This window comes from Pholis gunnellus, assembly GCF_910591455.1.
Source record: "Pholis gunnellus genome assembly, chromosome: 4".
NCBI lineage: Eukaryota > Metazoa > Chordata > Actinopteri > Perciformes > Pholidae > Pholis > Pholis gunnellus.
Window position 1 is genome coordinate 20,520,979 of NC_136530.1, and position 19,887 is coordinate 20,540,865.

Sequence of the window (19,887 nt, forward strand, 5' to 3'; positions counted from 1 at the left end):
ATCGGCTTCTGTGGCTCAGCATATTCTGCATTCATAAAGTTTCTTTAAATCCTGCAAAGCTGACAAACAAAAGAGCCCTTTCTGCAACGCCTGCAAAACTTCACTCAAACTTAACAGGTGGTTTGACTTTTGGGAAAAACCCTGGTGTGTGCTTTTGTGGCGGCCGAAGATGATGATGTGTAAAAATCCCATCAGGGAGACAGAACTGAAGGGGTAAACTTCTTAACTTGGATGTAAGCATCCTTGTTTGTGCATTCATCTGTGTTTTCCTGACATTTGTCTGTTTTTCTGATTCACAGGAGAAGAAGTCCATCACCTCACATTTATGCACAGTGTCAGATTTTGCCATCGATATGTTTGACGTCCTGGATGCCATCAACTACCAGTCTTACAACGACTTTGTCCTGAGAGTAGGTGAGTGAAAGACACACACATGCACACACATGCACACAATGGTCTGTATAAACATTGGCGTTGGAGCGAGGACCTGTTGCACTGGACACCACCGTCGCTCAGTGCCGGTAAATTTGGGAGGAAATGCATCACTCGGAGAGTGTTCCCTCCAGGAAGCTCGTCACCGCGAGCCCTGAAGTTCTGGGTTCCATTGTGTTGGGTATCCTGTGGGGAGCCTGCAACAGGAGCCCTTGTTTAATCCCAGCGTAGCCTGGTGTACACAGTGCCATCCTGTCTGCAGACTGTGGGGCTCCATGTGCAAAAACTGCATGTGTTTGTGTTCTTGGCTGAACCCCTGTTGCAGAAACGCAACTTTTGATAATCCGCGTAGTGCTGGATTTCCAGTAAGTGCAGAACAACAAAGTTTGGCCTAGTTTCACTTTGTCTGCATGTGCCTTGCTGCTGTCCAACCACAATCCAAGAACTGTGGCTGTAAAGAAGAAGCAATACCATTGATTCGCAATGACATGTCGTGTTACAGTGATGTAACTCACTTATTTCTACAGGCTTAGAATTACAGCGGCTGCCGTGGAGATACAGTAGAAGTGGGCTTCCGATGCTTAGTCTTGTTTTGAGCATCAATAGGATTGATACCAAAAAGGAAAAAGAATCAGTCTCCCAATGGATGAATCTGGGTGTGCATCAATGTTACACAATACACATATTTGTTATTTATCATGAAAAAACTTCCTTTGTGTTAACCTGCAAGTGATTTAGTAATAAACAGTAAATGGTAAAGATACATGCCAAATGCACTCGGTCAAATTGAGTGCACACAAAGTCGTCGCCGAAAGCTGAATTTGCTCCTCATGCTAGACTTTGATGGAGCAACATGGCTCAATATTTTCTGTTTTTAATGACAAAATAGCCCATAAATGTATTTTGGATGATTAAAAACACATGCAAATTAGGAGTTTACTGTGATCTCACTGAGAAAGCATGGAACATTGTTTCAAAACTTGTTTACGTCTTTACAGAAACCCAAAGCAAAACATTGTTATATGCCTACTTTGTCTCGAAAACACCACTGAGAGTAAAAGTTATCATTAACTTGTGTGTTCATTTTTTTTTAAACTCTGGGTGCGTTTTGTTCATGTGTCCAGGTATCAATGTGGGACCAGTGGTGGCAGGAGTCATTGGAGCCAGAAGACCTCAGTATGACATCTGGGGAAACACAGTGAACGTAGCCAGCAGGATGGACAGCACTGGAGTACAAGGAAAGATACAGGTGCAGTACAGCAGTCCGCTGCCTCCTTCTTTACTTCCCGCAGGAAAAAGCTTGATAGAGATTAGAATCGGTTTCAAAAGAGACCCATTTTTCTTCTTCAGGTCACAGAAGACGTCCATCGTCTCATCACAGACTACTACGACTTTGTCTGCCGAGGCCAGGTCAGCGTGAAGGGCAAAGGTCAGATGCTTACATACTTCCTGGAGGGACGCAGGCAAGGCAGCAGGCTGTCTCAAATCCAGCACCAGTCCGGCAACGCCGAGCGCCGGTCCAGCGCGTTCAACCAGGGCAGCGTGTGCACCAGGCTCAGCCCCGCCCCCACCGTGACTACCTACGCTACCGGCAGGACCCCGAGTCTGAGCATGGCCAAACCAACCACCTCCACCAGCACCACCAGGTACCTGCCCACTGTCGCCATGGCAACGGTGTGACGGATGCTGTCTCCGTGGGGATAGTGGAAAACAAAAAAAATGGAGAGTGAAGGTGGGGAAACAACAAGACAGCAGTAGCGGAAAGTTTATTTTACGAGAGGAAAACGTAGAGCCGACCTCCACTCTTCAGCAGCTGAGACACTGATCGTCCGACGGGAGACCTGGACTCGGGCCTGGACTGCGTTTAGGACTGGAGTCTGAGGGGGGGCCTCAATCGGACTCTCCCTCCATACTGGAGCCCTGTTTGTTGATTCACACCGCAGGGTGCCGTGAACAGGGTACAGGATGCTTTAGCCACGTTGCTCTGTAACCAATCAAAGGCCAAGGCGACTCCCAAAACTGTTTCCACAACTACAAATTGCTAAATCAACATCAATATAAAAAACAATTGCACAATTGATAGTGTAGATAGTGTAGTTTCTTGCCATCTTTTTTGTTGCCTTTTAGATTCTTTCTTGATTTATTGGACACCAATTCAGATGAATTACAGGGGCATTGTTGTCCAAGAGATATATGTTTTTACAGTGGATGAAGCCAAATGTATAATTGTAACTGGCAGTTAACGGTATCAACTTGCCACAGTATGACAGGGCATTGCCTTCAATCATTACCTGGACGTTTATGCCCCTTCACTTTAACCCTCCAACGGCACATGAGGTTATCTCTTGAATCCCTGAGCCGAGCCGCTCAGTGTCTTTAAGTGCATGATGCCACTGCTGCATTTCAGTCTTGTTTGCTGTCTGTTTCCCTGTGATGCTTGACTTCCAGATTCTTCCTCGTCAAAGTGTAGCAATAAAGCGGTTCGTCTTCTATCTCAGCCCCTTGCATGTAACCAGCTGGACCCTATTTTGACCTGATAGTGTATGTAGCCAATAGAGTGTGCATAGCTAGCCACACCAGTCTGTATCTCCGTGGAGTTGAAGCATGACTTAGAAAAACTTATTTTCTGTAATTGTGCGAGTGTGATTCCTTCCTCGTGGAATTCTATTTAAAAAAGGAAAAACCTTTTTTTCTGCGTGCTTGTTTATTAAGTTAAGACATATTTTCTATTGTTAAGATATTCTGTTCTACTATTTTTATGAACTAAAAAGCTGCTTTGGTCGGGAGAAGAAAACTGCTGTTTATGAGGAGACACCCAAACCTCCGGGTCTGGCTTCCTCCTATAAAATCAGATGATTTATTTAATGGTATAGCATGCTACTCACAGTACGGCTTACCACAGCCATTAACTCTCCTCTAATCTGTTCTAGCATGCACTGCCTGCAAGCCTGTGGCTCTTACATGCATGCTTTGATTAAACATCCATACAGGTCGAGCAGTGGACACACAGTGACTCTATTTTAATGTAGTCCTCATGCATGCGCTAACGGTAGCGGTCCTCTTGAATGTAAGGTGCTTTTTTGACCCGTGTCTTCTTCATGAGCTTGGCGTGTGAATCTTTTCGAGGACTTTTTCAGGACGGTTTGACATCAGGCCGGGGTTCCCTCCTCCTCCCCGCTCCTGCTGTAGTCAACAGGTAGCAGGTTTTCAAATGTGCCAACCTATTTTCATAAACATATCAAACTTGTTGGTGTTGAGCTGTAGCACAACTGAATGTGTGGCTACGGTTGTTGTGGATTTTCCTTTTTGTTGAATGCCTGTATTTTTACTGTGTGAGCTGTTCTTTAACAGTTTTGTAACTCAATGATCAAATGATGGCAAGTGTGGAGAGATTTATTTGGACACCATAACCTGACTGAAATAATGTAGTTGTACTTCTTATCATATTCAAAATAGATGTAAAGTCTATATAGTAGCTTTGATGCTTACTTTGAGTTTCTAAGAGATTAAAATGAGGATTTTTATACACTTGCTTTAAACAGTTTATGGAAAGTTGATAGAAAGGAGTTATGTACAATATTTTTTCCTGTAAATTGGATATTTTCATACTGTATGATACGGGTTTCAATTGTTATATGTAAGGTACTACTTGCTATTATTGTACATTGTAGAGTCTTTTTCAGAGATATATTATGAATGATCCGATATTTGTCAAGTTCTTTTGTTGAAGATGTATTTATTGAGATGTTTTATGTGATTGTAAATTTTGTTAAAGACGATATTTTATACTAAGTGTTTGCACTGCAATGATATGGACGTATCATGATTATGAAAATAAAGCCAGCGGGGACGTGTCTCCTGGAGTAAAAAGCGCTCTTCCTGTGCTCTTTTTCACCAAGACACACACACTCACACACACACATGTACAGTGCATATGGAGAGGCCATCAAACTCAGTTCAAACATTGCGCAACAGTTGAAAAACAGAGTAGCTGATGTAAGATGTTTGAAGCAACATCGGGGTCAATGTCAGCCTGTTTTTCAGAAGGAGCCTCATGCTGGTGTTATGGACATGTCTGCTACCAGAAAAACATGACAGCTGAGTGTGTGTGTGTGTGTGTGTGCGTGTGTGCGTGTGTGCGTGTGTGTGTGTATAGAGAGCAGATACTGTACGATATGTGCAGATAACAAAGACCACTACTGTGACAACCTCCCATTTCTGATATTCAGGGCTCGATTAGTTCACTATGGAAAGAATGTTGAGTTGTTGTTAAATTCAAAACTAACACATGTAGCCTCCTTTAATAGAGTACATGTGAAGGCTGTAAGTAAGGTTCGTTTTTTTATTATCAATAAATCTTCAATTCATAATTTCATAATAACACTAATACCCTTTATGTATATAGTACTACTATGTAACTACTACATTACATTATACAGAAAGAAAAGAGAAAAACATTCATGTTTGCTTCAATACAAAGTGGAAGTTAAAAGTGACACGCAACATTGAAAAAACTATTCATGCAGAAATGCAAATTTACAGCTGCAAAAGTCTACAAAATATGACAAAATGTGTAAAATAAATAACAATAATAACATAATAAAACCCAGAGGAAGTGAAAGTAATCCCATCAAGTTTATCCAGCCAACAGTCTAAGATGTGTAATAAAACAGAGCAGCTAGCAGCTGGAACAAGCAACTGACATTTGCTTGCCTGATACGCACATTTCTCACAGATTTCGCATATATAGTGTCATTTTCATGTTTCTACTACACTTGAAATTAAGGTTTTAAAAAGTTTAAACAAAGCCTGACCAAACAACACAAGTTTGTAAAGAGTCTAGAGTTTAAAACTCACCACTTCAGCACTGAAGGATATTTCCATTAAAGTAAGTCAAGGTGCAATCAATAATATTAATCATGGCTGCAGTTGGCTCACTGGCTCATTGGGGCAATCATTCATGTAATTAATCACACCTGTGGATTTCCTGCTCTGGACTGCCCCAGTTAATTGACGTCACCTGTCACATCACTGCTACTGTCTGAGTGTGTGAGTGGGACAGCACTTTGTGAAACCATTTCAACTATAACATGGTAGGCTTTATGACAAGTCCTTCTGTACACTATCGTATATGAAATCAATGCAGCTGAGTCTCCTAATATGAAGAGCTGACATCTGTAAAACAACAGTTTAGAATTCCTCCTGTTTGGACCCTGCTTATCAGCAAAACAGACTCCATCAGAATTGTATTCATGTTTCATTGTTTTACCATGTGGAGTTCCACTGCCATCGCTGTTTTACAACACCTCCACATTGCGGGTTATTAACCTGAGCAAAGCATCAAGAGTTGTGGACAAAACAGTGCATACGTTGCTCAGAAACTCAACCACAAAGCACGCCAACACTTGCAGCCCTTAAACCTCACGTGCAAGGCATCGCTGTCTGTTGGGAGATAGGTCAGTTCTGCAATTCTTTGTCCTCCTCAAGGACATTCTTGAGTGTGAGAAAGGTGTCCGGACCTCTGTGTGGGTTATGTTTCTGTATATGCCCCACACACACACACACACACACACACACACACACGCACACACACACACACACACATACACAACAGAGGAATCTAACAATCTAACGGGGTGTTTTTAGAAGGAAAAAGAAAGCAAAACAAACGTGGGGCCTTATCATTGTGTCTGTTTGTGTGTCGGGCTGAGTGCGAAGGGATGTTTCAAGTCCTGTCGCAGGAAGAACCGACTTCCAAACACTCATCAGCAATGTGAAAATGTGTGTGTGTGTGTGTGTTTGCTGCTGCTGGCGTGTGTGTGTGTGTGTGTGTAGAGTGAAGCAGCTGGGAGGGCTGTGGCATGCAGTGCATAATGAGTGACAGATTGTCATGGCAACACAACAAGATCGTGCCCTGACGCAAAACCATCGGGGTCGTGTTTTTCAACGAGTAAATGATGAACCGGATGAACCGGCCTCCACCTTCCTCTAATGGCTTCGTGATTCACGCTGGAATGCGTGAAATCACTTCAGAGGACGTCAATACTCTGTTTTATGTTGATAACTGAGACATTTACAGCCAGCAGGTGGTTAACACACACGCACACACACACAAATACGAACAGACATGCCTGGCTCAGCAGTGCCAATGACACACTCTGATAGAAGTGAGTGGAAACCGACCTTTTCCTGGCCTGGTTTACAGCTGCGGTATCAGCAGCTGGAATCAGGTGCTGCCGAGTGGAAATCGGAGCAGTGACGCAGACTATGGGGACGATTTTTGACTCACACTGCTTACCCAATGACCCTGTGTGTCATAACATCCTTTACTGTAAATCCCTACTGGAAGTTGGACCCTGGGAGCGTGGGAGGAAAACACACAAGCCCGCTGCTCAAAGTGTGTGTGTATTACAACTTTGTTGGTGCTTTTCAGCTGCATGCGTGTTTGTATATCTCTGTTCGTGTCCGTGTTTAAGTGAGTGTGTGAGTGAGGCCAAACCAGTGTTGAACTTTCAGCTCAACATCAAACATGTGTTACGTCTGCAGCGTTCACCTCGGAACAAACAGTACCTTCTGGCCGTGAAAATAAAGATGCCCTGATGCCCTGGATCAGTGGTTCCCAAACTGGAGGGCAGGACCCCGGAATGGGTCGCAAGGTAAATCTGATGGGTCGCCAGGTGATTGACAATGATAGGAAAGAGGAGGAGAAGACAATTCTGCCACTCAAAAGTACGATTAGCTTTTTGGTGCCATTTTCAAAACAAACAAGCTTTAGAACGGTGGAAAGGTTTGGGTCGTTAAGTCTCCCACAGCCGTCACACTGCCAGGCGCAGAGCACAGTTTAAGGGTTAACGCACATGATTCATCCTGAAGGATTGCTTTCTAGATTTGATCAAATCCATATGCAAGGATTAAGCGCCCAAATGCTTTCAGTGAACAGAACTGGAAATGTTCTTCCAAGAACTTTTGTGTCACAACAGAGTTTTCTGCAAAAACTGAGAAACAAAACGTCTCCTAGAGGTCTCCGACAAATGCCCAAAACACAAACTGCTCCCCTCTGATTAGTTGATAAAAAAAACATCCTCCCATCTAGAATGCTCCTCATCAAGGATTTCCCCAGTGCAAGAGTGTTTTTCTCCGTCTTGTTCATTATGTTTTCCCTATAAGCACATCAGCACAGATACACACAGGGTCAATGAACTCCATGTTGTGTAAGAACAGCAGTGACCCTTACTAACCTCCTGCTACAGCTCCTGCATGTTTGGTCTCTTCTGAAGGTACACGCAGATGGAATGTGACGTGCTGAGAGAAAACACCGTAAAACACGCGGAACAAATGTCATAATAACCTCCCGAAACAGAGCGGATCAGGATGACCTGACATAAACTGAATCCTGTGAAAAACAGATCAGGGGAACACAACTTTGACCTACCGACTGACATCTGGAGACAGATATGCGATGTCCCATCGCTACAATTACATAAATACATATTTCTCCACTTAGCCCTGCAGGCATCTCGCCACGCAGATGCTTTTGGGGTTTATTTTTCCAGGTTTTGACTCGTCTGCCTCCATCCCAATACAACGGAGGCAAGTGGAATTTGTGGTACTCAAAGAATTGAAATAATGACATGCCAGTTCATTTTTGCAAACATTTTTGTCAACGCTCTGAGGAGCCCAAACAAAATAATCCTAATTCACTCTTGGATACACTTTATATACTGCAGTATGCCTTTTAATATTTTACAGTCTCAGCTCCCAGCTTGTGTTGAATGCAGACAAAACAAAGCTGATGTGATTTTCTAACGCAAGGAGGAAGCCTACAGACATTGTGGATATTCTCACAATTCACGGGAAGACAATTTAAGCTTGTATCTCTTATGATTACTTGGTATTTGGCTTAAAGGTTCTATTCAGAGCATTAATATAGAAGCAAACAACTATTTGCTTCGTAACGATACAACTAATTGCCGCAGCTCTGTACTGAGTACAGCTGATAACGCTGTCACAACCAACGCCGTCATCGCGTAACCCTCAGGTTCCCCCTCAAGTAAACACTGTTCGCTCCATCAGCACTGTCGCCGTTCTTTTACCTGCTAGCCGCCGGCTCAGCCATTGCCATGTGGACAGCCGTTCGAAAGCAATCCCTCAATCATAGATTTGCTCTAAATCTCCTATAGAGAATGTGTAATTATGGAATTTCTTTTATACAAGGCGTTGAAAATCTTGTGAAGAAAACTGAGACTTTTTAGATACAAGTGCTGTTTGTCTTCTAAAGCTAAGAATGATTTGCGGTGATTTATTGTGCATTATTACGTGTATGAATTAGCATGATGTACCCGGATGTTGAACTCTGTTTATGACAGTGTGTTAAACATTAACAAATGAACAATTGCCTCAACATTGGGCTTTGTATTCCAAACAAACCACCTCTGTCCGGACCTTAAAGACTAAATTCTACGACAAATGACTCCTTTCTATTCCTAATAATAAAACAGTTTTATTGTTGTTTTATCTGTTGCCGTATTTGGTTTTGTATTATTTTGTCTCCAGCTTTTTATGATGCTGCCTTGGCCCGGGTCTCGCTTGCAGAAGAGATTTAACATAAAACTAAATATTTAGGAAGGCATCAGAAGTCTCACATTTTGAGCACACACCAAAACTAAACACAAACCATCAGATGTGAGGGAAAATAAGTATTTTTCGTCATGTGAGTGAACTGACATAGAACATTTCTTTTCTACTTTGGTGGGCCTCAAAAAGTTCATCTGAATCACATTAAGGGCTTGTTATAATCTCTGAACAAAATGTGCTCTTCAGTCGAAAAAATGCATTCCTCCTGCATGTGTTTCATGCTGCACAATTATCTGGACCTCTGGGGCACAATGAAGTTGAAAGTGAAGGGGAGTCAATCCAGGCAACATTACAGGGTGGCGACTGTAACACTCCCTGACTGTATATGATCTTCCAGCCTTTATTTACTGCACAGCATCCTTTGGTGCGGATGTGCTGGACAGACTGCTCTATTGTAAATGAAGAAAGGATCTTCAGACCCACAGTTGATGGACGGAAAGGGGAGAAGGAGGAGGGAGGGAGTAGAGCAACAGTGAGTTTGGATGGGAAACTCCATTCTCCTGCATGGGGACACAATAATGGTAAATCCTACCAACACAGCTCCCCTGACCCATTCATGAGATTGTTTCCAGTTAACTTTGCCAAGTGCAATCCTCTGGCTCGGACTTCCTTCTACCTCTCATTAGAGCCACAACGAGAGAGGGAAGCACTGCAGCTAAACACACACACACACTCAGAGAGAGAGAGAGGAGGAAACTCCACACAATGGATGCTGGCGCATGGGAGCCTGGATTTCCTGGGTTTCCCACACACACAAGTGTACAATCACAAGCTCACAAACATATACACTTATTCGAAAAACCCACCGAAACACACACACAAACACACATGTGAACCATCATAGAGCACGCCAAGACGCTGCGGTGCAGCATTAAATCCATATCCCCATTCGCTATATTAAAGCAGTGCAGAGTGTCCCGAGACTCCTCGGCCATGACGGACCCCCGCTCTGTTTCAGTGTTTTTCTCCCAGACCTCGTCCTATGATCTGTGCTGCCTGTTTAATAGGAGATGGATTATCCGATTGAGGAAATCTTGTGAGAAGGAGAGGAGAAGAAAAAGAACAACTTTGCCGCGGATTAGCGTCACTGTGCCCACTCACATCACATTCCTGGCTGCTGAGTCTCAGCCCTGGGAGAGGACACTGGTTAACCAGACCACGCCGCGGACGTGTCCCGGGACCAGAGACGACACACTTTTCCACCTGCCACAGTCATCTGTCTCCCACATCCAGCCACTCTCTGCTGCCCTGCATTCACCTCCTGTCCTGCCATTCCCATAACCTGATCTTTCCCCTGCTCACCTGTTCACCATTTCCCTCATTAGTCAGTACAGTGCATGCCAGCCCATTTTCCTCAGTCAGATTATTATTGTTGTTTCATGCAGGTTCTGTACCTGAACCTGTGCCTGTACCTGTACCTGTGCCGGTGCCTGTACCGGAACCTGAACCTGTAGCTGTGCCTGAAATCTTGACCCTGGAACCTGTACCTGTACATCTACCTGTACCTGACTGTAAGCTTCCGTTTGTTTGCTTTAGTCAATAACATAAGTGTTCCTGTCTTGTCTGATTGTCGGCGTTTATATCCTCGTCCCTCTGTTGCCTCTGTCCCGGCTGTGAGACGCGTTTGATAACCTCTCTATTACACGTGAGGGCGTCGAGTAAGGTGTAATACTAGAAGTTGAACCACTCCTTCCGAGTGACGGAAGTACATACGTATATACGCTAACCCCAGAGAGCCTCTGGGTCTCGGCCTCTGGTATTCACACAGGTATGCATTCTTTCTGTGGGTGTGACTTCAAAGTAATCTGTTTTTCTGAGCTCATCTGTCAAAGTTATCCCCCTTTTGACGCCCTCTAAAGGGCAAGGTTTAGATGGAACCTGAAGGGTGTTGTTGTGTGTGTGTGTGTGTGTGTGTGTGGGTGGGTGATTTGTGTGGGTGTGAGCAGCTCCTGAGACAACAAGACTGTTTTTCCCGGTGCTCTTGTCAAAGGTAAACATTCCAGTCTTGGGACGTTCAATGCCAAGCGCTGTTTGATCTCCATCATGTGACATCTGAAAGAGATGGGAACTCCCCCCGCCCCCTTTCCCCCTCATCATCGCTCTCCCACAAACCCTGCAGCAGCCAGTCAAGGGCTTTGCTTTTTGTGCCGGGGTCTTGATCCAGCTGTGTACATGTGTTTTTGAAAAAAGTAGGTCTGTTCCTGACCTGAGATAACTGTGTTCTGTTTGACCACTCTGCCTCTCTCATCTGACAGCTCAAAAGAAACCACATGTTGCGGTTCCATGAGAATACTTCACATGTTTAATCCCTCATGCCTCTCCTTCTTTACATCAACCTGCTAATTCCCAGACGATCCCATGTTGTGCTTTACAGCAGCAGCCAGTCAGCCATATGAGGTCATATCATAATATATTGCAGACAGGCTTCACACGGGAGTGGAGGCCTTACAAGGAGGGTTAAGGAGATAAATCTATGTTAAGTACAGTTGAACATCTGCGTGAAACGACAAAGAAAAGTATTGCCCAATCCACGTTACAGCTCCTAGGAGTCCATTTTCACAATTCAACTGAGGACAGACTGAAACAGATATACTGCATGCACATCAGGAAATGTTTGAAAGTTGTAAAACTTAAACTTTTAACACGTTAATGGAATAAGCAGTGGTGAAACAAGTATCTTGGATTCGTGGCGGTGATTCTTTAGGTCATTCAATGTTTTACTTGTGAGTAAGTACTGTATTAACAACAATATACATTTAACTACAACGTAAAAGTGAAAGTATGCAGACTACAGAGCGTAATGGTGCAAAGTAATTAACCTACTACATTTACTCAAGTACTAAATAGGACTTAAAGGTACTTTAATTGAGTATTTTCATGGCTATACTTCAAAATATTCCTGAGGAAAAATAATATGCTGTTTACTCAACTACATTTATCTGACAGCTGTAGTTGTTCACTGATTAATATTTTACGAACAATATTTAGGATACAACGGTTAAAATGCCAAATCGCACAACAAAGCTATTCACATTGATGCATCAGATATATGATATAATAACGTCATATGAGATATTATAACACTTACAGTGGCTCTATTTTGCTGCATTATGAGTACTTTTACTTTGAAATCTTCTAATTTTTCTGATAATACTTCCATACTTTCAGTTAAGGAATATTTTGAATGCAGTCTTTGGCCGACCTTCACCTGTAATGGAGTATTTTAACACTGATGTAGTGCTACTTTTACTCAAGTATCTAAATACTGTCTGTGAAACAGAAGTACCTCTTCCTCCCGCAGTTGTCATGATGAAAATGGGGACATTGAGTTATGCATTAAAAGACTTCCTGTTCAGTGAGAGTGAGAAAAAACAAACATTGGAACATCCTGTAGGACATGCTGTATTTAGTCGCACATGTGCACACATCACATGAGTTATTGAAAGAATGGACACAACAAATCCCTTTAACCTCAGTGTCCCTCAGGCCAGTCTTTACAAACTCTGCTTGCTGTGAAGCCAAACTGTGTTTGAACCCACACAACTTTATTCTACATGTTTGGGGGAAATGATGCATACAATATTTCTGGAGACAAACCTACGAACCAAAAGTTAGTTATGTTTCCTGCAAACCTTTTTTTACTTTTACACCAGAAATGTTTGTGACTGATCTGTAGTTGATTTGGTAAAAAAACAACAAAGAAAAAACACTGTAAGCATGTTATGACTGCTTTTAGTAACCTGTACTGGACCTAGTGAACATATTCTTTACTTAAGTAAAAGCAGTAACACCATAATGTTAAAATACTCTATTACCAGCCCTGTGTTCAAAATGATTAATATTGAAGTTAAAGTACAAATGTGTTACCGGTAACATATATATATATATGTTTTATTAGTTCCTGTCGTACGGCTACAACAGTACATTCATTCAAGTACTGCACTTGTGGGCAATTGTAAGGTACTTTTACTTAAGTTGAGTATTTCTATTTCATACATGTTTTATCAACTGATTAGATATTTTGTGGAAATCAGGAATCTATAAAGTAACTAGTGTAACTGGTGCTGGCATATACATGTGAAGTGCAATATAACCCCCCCTGAATAGTAGTGAAATAGAATTGCAAAGTGGCAGAAAATGGGAATACCCAAGTTAAACTAAGTACCTGTACGTAATTATTCTTCAGCACGGTTTGTAATCGGCTATAATCAGATTGAATACACCTTAATGCAGATATCAGCATGTACATGGGGTGGGGGAGTAGAAAACGCTATCACGCCACATCACATGACACTATAAGCATTATTTAGCCCGGGGCTTTGGGGAATACAAATCTGAGCGTCACGTGAGAGTGACTGTTAACGCCAGTTGACAGATGATGCAATACTATAACGCAATTGCATGGAGCCGATCGCCGATTGCATCAGAAAAAAAGTCGAGGTAAAATGGGAAAATTGATACCCAGCGTAATGAAGAGAGGGCGGATTAAAGGAGGGATTTGCTCTGAGTCCTTTTTCAAATGAAGGGAACACTACAACATGCCCGTCTGGGTTCAGCGGTGACAGGACACCAAATGCCTTGTAGCAAGCCGTGAAAACGCGCGTGTTGTTCCAAGTGTGGGACCATCAAAGCCCCCTAGAGAGTGACGAGGCAGCGGGACGTGTCTGTGGACATGTCTGCGCAGCCCCCATTCAAAGCTTTGGCTTATAATCATCCCAGGAAACGGGTAATTACAACGGTACATCTCCTGGACTGAGCCCAGAAGCCGGCTTCAGTGCGCGCGCAAAGGGACAGAGGGATCACATGCCAGAGTCCCCAAGCCCCCTGACTCAGTGGCGTAAACCGAGAGCCTCATTTGCGCAGCTATTCCTAAAAAGTCGGTTTTATTGTCCCTCTGCAATGCACGGATGCTTTCCCATGTCAAATTGGAGCCGTTGGTTCGCTCTTGGCGGGGCCTAAGCTCTCCGCGCGCAGCGTGGGCGTGCGTAATGTGCGCTCATTACTAGTTTACTTCCAAGTTGTGTAAGAAGTCCGGGAAGGACAATTAATAAAGAAACCGTTATGAATAGGCAGCGTTGTTCCTCGCGAGAGGAGCTCGTTCGTGTCAGAGCAGAAAACACGGAACTGTTTCACCTTTGAAATCGATTAAAATCAGCTACTGAGTGACGTCATGTTGGAATCTTTTCATTTCAACTAAAACAAACAATGAGAAAGAAACGCGCTGCCTCTGTGGATAGGCTACTGGAGAGAGTGGCAGCGTGGGGTAAAGTAGTTAAGTGTAGCACCAGCGTGAGAAAAAAAAGGGGGGGGGGTCCTTGATTGCAACATCAAACACTGTGTCGTCACTCACCAGCGATACGTGCAAACACTGCCTGTTCCAAAATACATATTGACGTGATTGTTGTATTCAAATGAGCTGCCTGACCGGACATTGGCTGGCCAATCGGAGCCCGTCGTATCATCACACCTTCTTTCCAGAAATCATTCATAACGCCGATGCGTCAAACACTCACAGAGGACCCGGCTATAAATACGGCTGCGCGCAACGCACAGTTAGACATTTTCCCCAAAATCAAACGAAAGGCACAACTGAGCAAGAACCGTTTGGGAATCCGGCTTCTACCTTTGATTATCCTCTCTGCCTTGCTCTACATTTTATATTCTATATTTAGTTTCCAGCTCACTATGTTGCCCATGGGTGGATTATCTTTGAGGCACGTCGCGGTGGCAGCGCTGTGCTCCGTGCTGTCCACAGGGACGCTGGGGTCCCCGGTGGTGGGGCCAGAGCCGATCCGATGCGCCCCGTGTTCTCCGGAGAAACTGAGCCTGTGTCCGGAAGTGGCGCCCGAATGCGCCGAGGTTTTGCGGGAACCCGGCTGTGGATGCTGCCTCGCCTGCGCCCTGAAGGCTGAGGAGCTGTGCGGGATCTACACGTCGCCGTGCGGCTCCGGACTGAGGTGCACCCCGAGACCCGGCGACCCCCGGCCGCTGCACTCCCTCACCCGGGGACAGGCCGTGTGCACGGAGAGCACTGAGCCCGAGCCGACCCCCGAGCCCCAGACACAAGGTAGGCCTATAAAGCTCCACATTTATACATCCAGCAAATCCTCATTCTTGCAACCCCCCCCACACACACACACAAAACACCTGGCGAGTATAATTACAGTTACTTCCAGTCAGCCCCGCTTTACATTCATTAAATGTCTCTCTCAAGATCAGGGAGAGCTAGAGGCCGAGATGGAGAACGCAGCCATCGCGTCGGACCCCGGCTCCAGCCTCTACCTACCCGGCCACAGTAAGCCTTTCGACCCGAGGGCTGCTGCCGACACTCAGGAGAGCATGAAAGCCAAACTCATCGCCATCCGCAGGAAACTGGTCGAACAGGTGAGACCCCCTCAAAAAAACGCTGTACCAGTAGCCTATCATTGTGTGGAATCTATGAAATCCCCCTGTGTATATATGTTACTAAAAGTTTTGGGGAGGTTTGGGGAGGGGACTCGTGCACCACTAGGGGGAGCTCGCGTGCCGTTTAAGGAGATGATGGGGGAGACAGAGAATGGGGGACGCTTGTTGTTATAAGTTTTATATTGATGCCAGCCCACGTGCTTGCTGATGATAAAGCGGTGTTCATTATTAATTATGTGTGTTGGCACCGCACAGCTACAGAGCCCAGTTAACCCCTTCTTTCCCCTGCGTCCTCTCTACAGGGGCCCTGTCACGTTGAGCTGCAGAGAGCCTTGGACAAGATTGCCAAATCCCAGCAGAAATTAGGGGACAAATTAACCAGATTCTACCTCCCCAACTGTGACAAACACGGGCTTTACAAACCCAAACAGGTACTTATCTTCAGCTAAAGTGTGTGTTGGATTCATAACTCCACTCAGCATGAGATGTGTGTGTGTGTGTGTGAGCCAAGATTTTTGTTGTGTGAGTGTGTGTTGCAGGCAGGGTGTTTTAAGTGTGTGTTTCGTTTAGTGCGATGTAGGTAGAGCTGCATTACCATACACGTGTGTATGACATATACAATGAAAAATTCAAGCAGCCGAATAAAATTATTTCCTGTTTCTTTTTCTCCTGCAGTGCGAGTCCTCTCTGGACGGACAGAGGGGTCGATGCTGGTGTGTGAACCCCTGGAACGGCAAGAAGATTTTAGGTTCGACTGACCTGGCTGCAGATGCCGAGTGCCCTTAATTAAAGAGACCAAGCGCTGAGTCAGATCTCACAAAAAAAAAAAAAAAAGAAGAAGTAAGCCACTGATTTTTCCTTTTTTGATAGCTGTTTATTTATTGATCTTGTCCATGGTGGTGTTTAATTCAGGTACACTGTCATTGCGGGGCTTCGGGTCCCAGCTATACCCTGATCCCCAACCTCCCTCCTCTTCAAACACCCGTCCCAAAGAGAAAAAAATATCTATTTTTGTTTTTCTGAAAAGAAGATTTTAATATTGATGCATAAATTTCTACTCTTCAGCCTTATTTATTTCAACTTTATTTCATTTTATTTGTTATTTGTAATTATTTTATGAGTATTTATATCATTTATTTTGCCTTATTGTTATTATTATATTATTATTTTGTATGGGTGTATAAAGTGTACATATGTATCTTGGCCCTGAGTAACTCCACTAATGAGTTGAGCTTGCTCTACCCTTAAGGAGTTGTCTGGAGGTTTGGTTTGTGATGAACCGAGCAAGAACAGAAGCACTGAGTTACCAAATGTCATTTAGAAATATTTCTAAATCTTGTTTTTATGATTCATTTTCACCTTGTTGCCATTGTTATGTTTTTTTGTTTTGTTGATTTGATACATGATCAGCTCTTGTCAGTGAATGCAAAACTCTCAGTCAGGAATCCTTAAATAGTACTAGAAAACATTTCCCATGGTTCCATGGGGTTGCAGTTTGCATGACAGGCAGTGCCTCCCTGCGCCGCCTCTCAGACGGGTATTTCTACATTAACCTACCTCCAATATTGATGTGTCTGCTGTAAGTTGTGTCGATGTATCTGTCAAAAAAGACTTGCTAGTTTATTTTACATGTTGCTGTTCTCTCTGACCGAGAACACATGACCACAAAGAGCGAGTCCCGCGGCGAACCGGGCCGTGGGACGCCTTCGCTCTTCATCTACATGCTGCTGTTGGAGAAAGAATTATTGTTTGTGTGAGTCTATTCCAAAGTGAAAAACTGCTCACGTGTGTATGTAAACTTTTGTAATTGAGATGTAATGTAAGAAGAAAAAAAAGGTGATATATTTAATAAAAACATTAACCTCAGCTATGCGCTCCTGGCCTCTCTTTCACCTCAGACAGGTTTACTTTGTGCACAAACATCCATAGGTGGCAAAACATCAGAATCATAACAGCCTCATCAGGACATGATTATGAAAGTCTGTGTGTAGATGCACCCCTGCACCACATTTTCTATATCCGCCGTGTGCAGTGTGCGGTGTTATCACGGGAATCTAAAGTGGAGGTCCTTGTCTAACTTTAGACAGTTCGCGGGGAGATGCAGCTCCACGCTGCCTTTTGACCCGCTCTCTGTTTGCCTTGGTCGGGCACAGGAATTCGCCTCAACCTCTTGTGCCCACTGCCAGCCTGCCCGGCACCACCAGATTTATTTTTATTCTTTACAAATTGAACCTTTGCTTTATCCTTATTGACACATTCCAAGACTGAGGGGAGCCCGATTGCATTCAAGGACTTCCAAGAGGAGCACATTTGTTTCCCCGATCGCCTGCAGAAATGAAGCGGAGATGACCGTCCTATTGGTGACAACACAGGCCTCATTCTTCCCAGTGATATTTAAAAAAAAGTCTCGGATGACACGAAAACAAACATCAGGGACAGCATCTTAAAATGTGTTCACTTTTTATTTAAAAAAAAAAAAAGACATTAAATACAAATTATATTTTGAATCAAAATCATTTCATTTCTCAGAGAAAATAATAGCGTGAGTGTGATTTCTAGTTAAGTATCATGAAAAGTTTGAATAATAAAAAAAAAAGAAAATCCTCTTTGAAGGATACACTTGAAACGAAAAAACAAAAAATGACCCGAGAACAGAGAGATTCTTAGCATGACCAGCAGGGAAAAAAGAATGATAGAAAACAAAAAGTGACATTACAGAAGTGTGACCTTGGCTCTGCAGACGGAGGCGGGATGGCTGGGTGTGCATGGAGAGAAGTGACTTATTGAGAGGTGAGAGGTTCACCGGCCTTGAGAAGCAGTGAACTAAGATGACCAGAGACCTGAGTGCCTGACTGACACAGATTCTGCCCGAGGCTGAAACTCGCCTGTTGGGCACGGAGCTTACAAATGACCCTGCTGAGCAACAGAAGGAAACGGTTCATAAAAAAAAAAAAAGAAAAAAACATTCATTAGTGATTATATTCCCCAAAATACACTGAATCAAATACACTTTGCTGTGCAATCGGCGAGTCACTGAATTGTTCATAAGAAAACCTAGTTTGGATCAGCTTATTATTCTTTCTTAGATAAATAATTGTATTTTTTAAGTACTGTACATGATGTCTAGTCAGACACATAGCTGGCCAGGAAATAATAATAATAATAATAATAATAATAATAATAATAATAATAATATATAAAAAGACACACTTACAAATATGAGGGAGGGAATAGCTTAAACATATTTGTATGTATGTTCCTCCCTGTACATCAAGTCTTTGAATAGATGGGATAAAGCACCAACAGGTTGGTTGTAGGTTGCTGCTCTCTATTAAAGGACGTGTACAGCCGATTTCATGCTACCAAGCTACTGGGCAAGCATTCTTTGTCGGCACTCTCTCCACTTTTCAAGTCTTTACACAGGATGTGGGAGAGCATCGGGCAGGAAGCTCCTCGGGGAGGACCCCGCCTCCTCCCTCAGACCCCCTACCACTTGTGTGAATGCATATTTGGTGCTGTGTCCACCTTGTGGAGATTTGTTGGCATATGATCATACAAGCATTTTTTCAAAGAAACAAAAACAACAACAACAAAAAAGAAAATAGTTGCATTGAATGGAAAATTTCTGAGGGGCTGTTCGCTAAGTTTGGTGTCAGAAGTCCTGGTGTAGCTTCGTTGTTTTTTTCCCGATCTTTGTTTCCCCCTCCTCCCCGGGTTATTATTGTTTTCTTACAGTATCACACTGTTTCATCTGACATCACCTCTAAGGAAAGGTATGCAGATGCAGATAGGTCCAATTGTCTTTAACTGCATGCATTGATGAGTAGCGGCGCAGCTAAAGTGCTTTAAGTGCTTGTGCTTGGGCTTGAAGCATAGGGGCAGCTGGCACCTGCTGCAGGGCGGGCCGGTCACAACGGGCTTGTCCCGTTCAAACAAGCCTACACCAGGTTGCACCACTGACAGGAGAAAGGACCAGAGGCTGGGAAGGGTGCTGGAGTGGGGACTAACAGCGCGGTTTAGTGGGTTGGAGACGGGATCAGGCACACAGACGAGGACAACGTTTTAGACAGGGGTTAAAGACATGTAGGATTGGAGGACCTAAGCGCCGGAGGACGCGGGAGAGCAGGATTCGAGTGGAACAGGGACATGGATGTGCACAGGAACAGTTGTGGGAAAGAGACAAAAGACAGACGAATCTAAACTAAACTGGACTGCAGGGCGGCATGCGATCGCCTTATAATAATACTCCACCGACAGTCTAGCCTTTGAGTTTTCAATACTGGAGATTCACAGCAGTTACAGTGGACTCTATTGGAAACCCAGAGCAACACAAAAGTATAGAAATGTCCATGGAAACTCCTCAAACCACTGCAGCAGCATTAGCCACCTGTCCACTTTCCATACATTCGTACCGTC

At 43.8% G+C, this 19,887-nt stretch overlaps 2 protein-coding genes across 2 annotated transcripts in view; both read left to right on the forward strand.

Moving 5' to 3' along the window:
• The window catches only part of adcy1a (adenylate cyclase 1a), a gene marked incomplete at both ends in the record, with an annotated part of 37,310 nt that extends 35,198 nt beyond the window's left edge, over positions 1–2,112 (forward strand). Inside the window, 3 exons of the mRNA XM_079157723.1 lie at positions 300–414; positions 1,557–1,681; positions 1,783–2,112. Of these exons, the coding sequence (XP_079013849.1) occupies positions 300–414; positions 1,557–1,681; positions 1,783–2,112 (570 nt within the window). The remainder of the gene's footprint in view (positions 1–299; positions 415–1,556; positions 1,682–1,782) is intronic.
• Positions 2,113–14,562: 12,450 nt separating this feature from the next.
• Positions 14,563–17,223, forward strand: igfbp1a (insulin-like growth factor binding protein 1a; the record flags this gene model as incomplete). The annotated part of the gene is made up of 4 exons (XM_079158592.1): positions 14,563–15,133; positions 15,281–15,450; positions 15,774–15,902; positions 16,147–17,223. 4 exons carry the CDS (start codon positions 14,563–14,565, stop codon positions 16,255–16,257), a joined length of 981 nt encoding a protein of 326 aa, XP_079014718.1. The 3' UTR covers positions 16,258–17,223.
• Between the last annotated feature and the right edge of the window lie 2,664 nt (positions 17,224–19,887).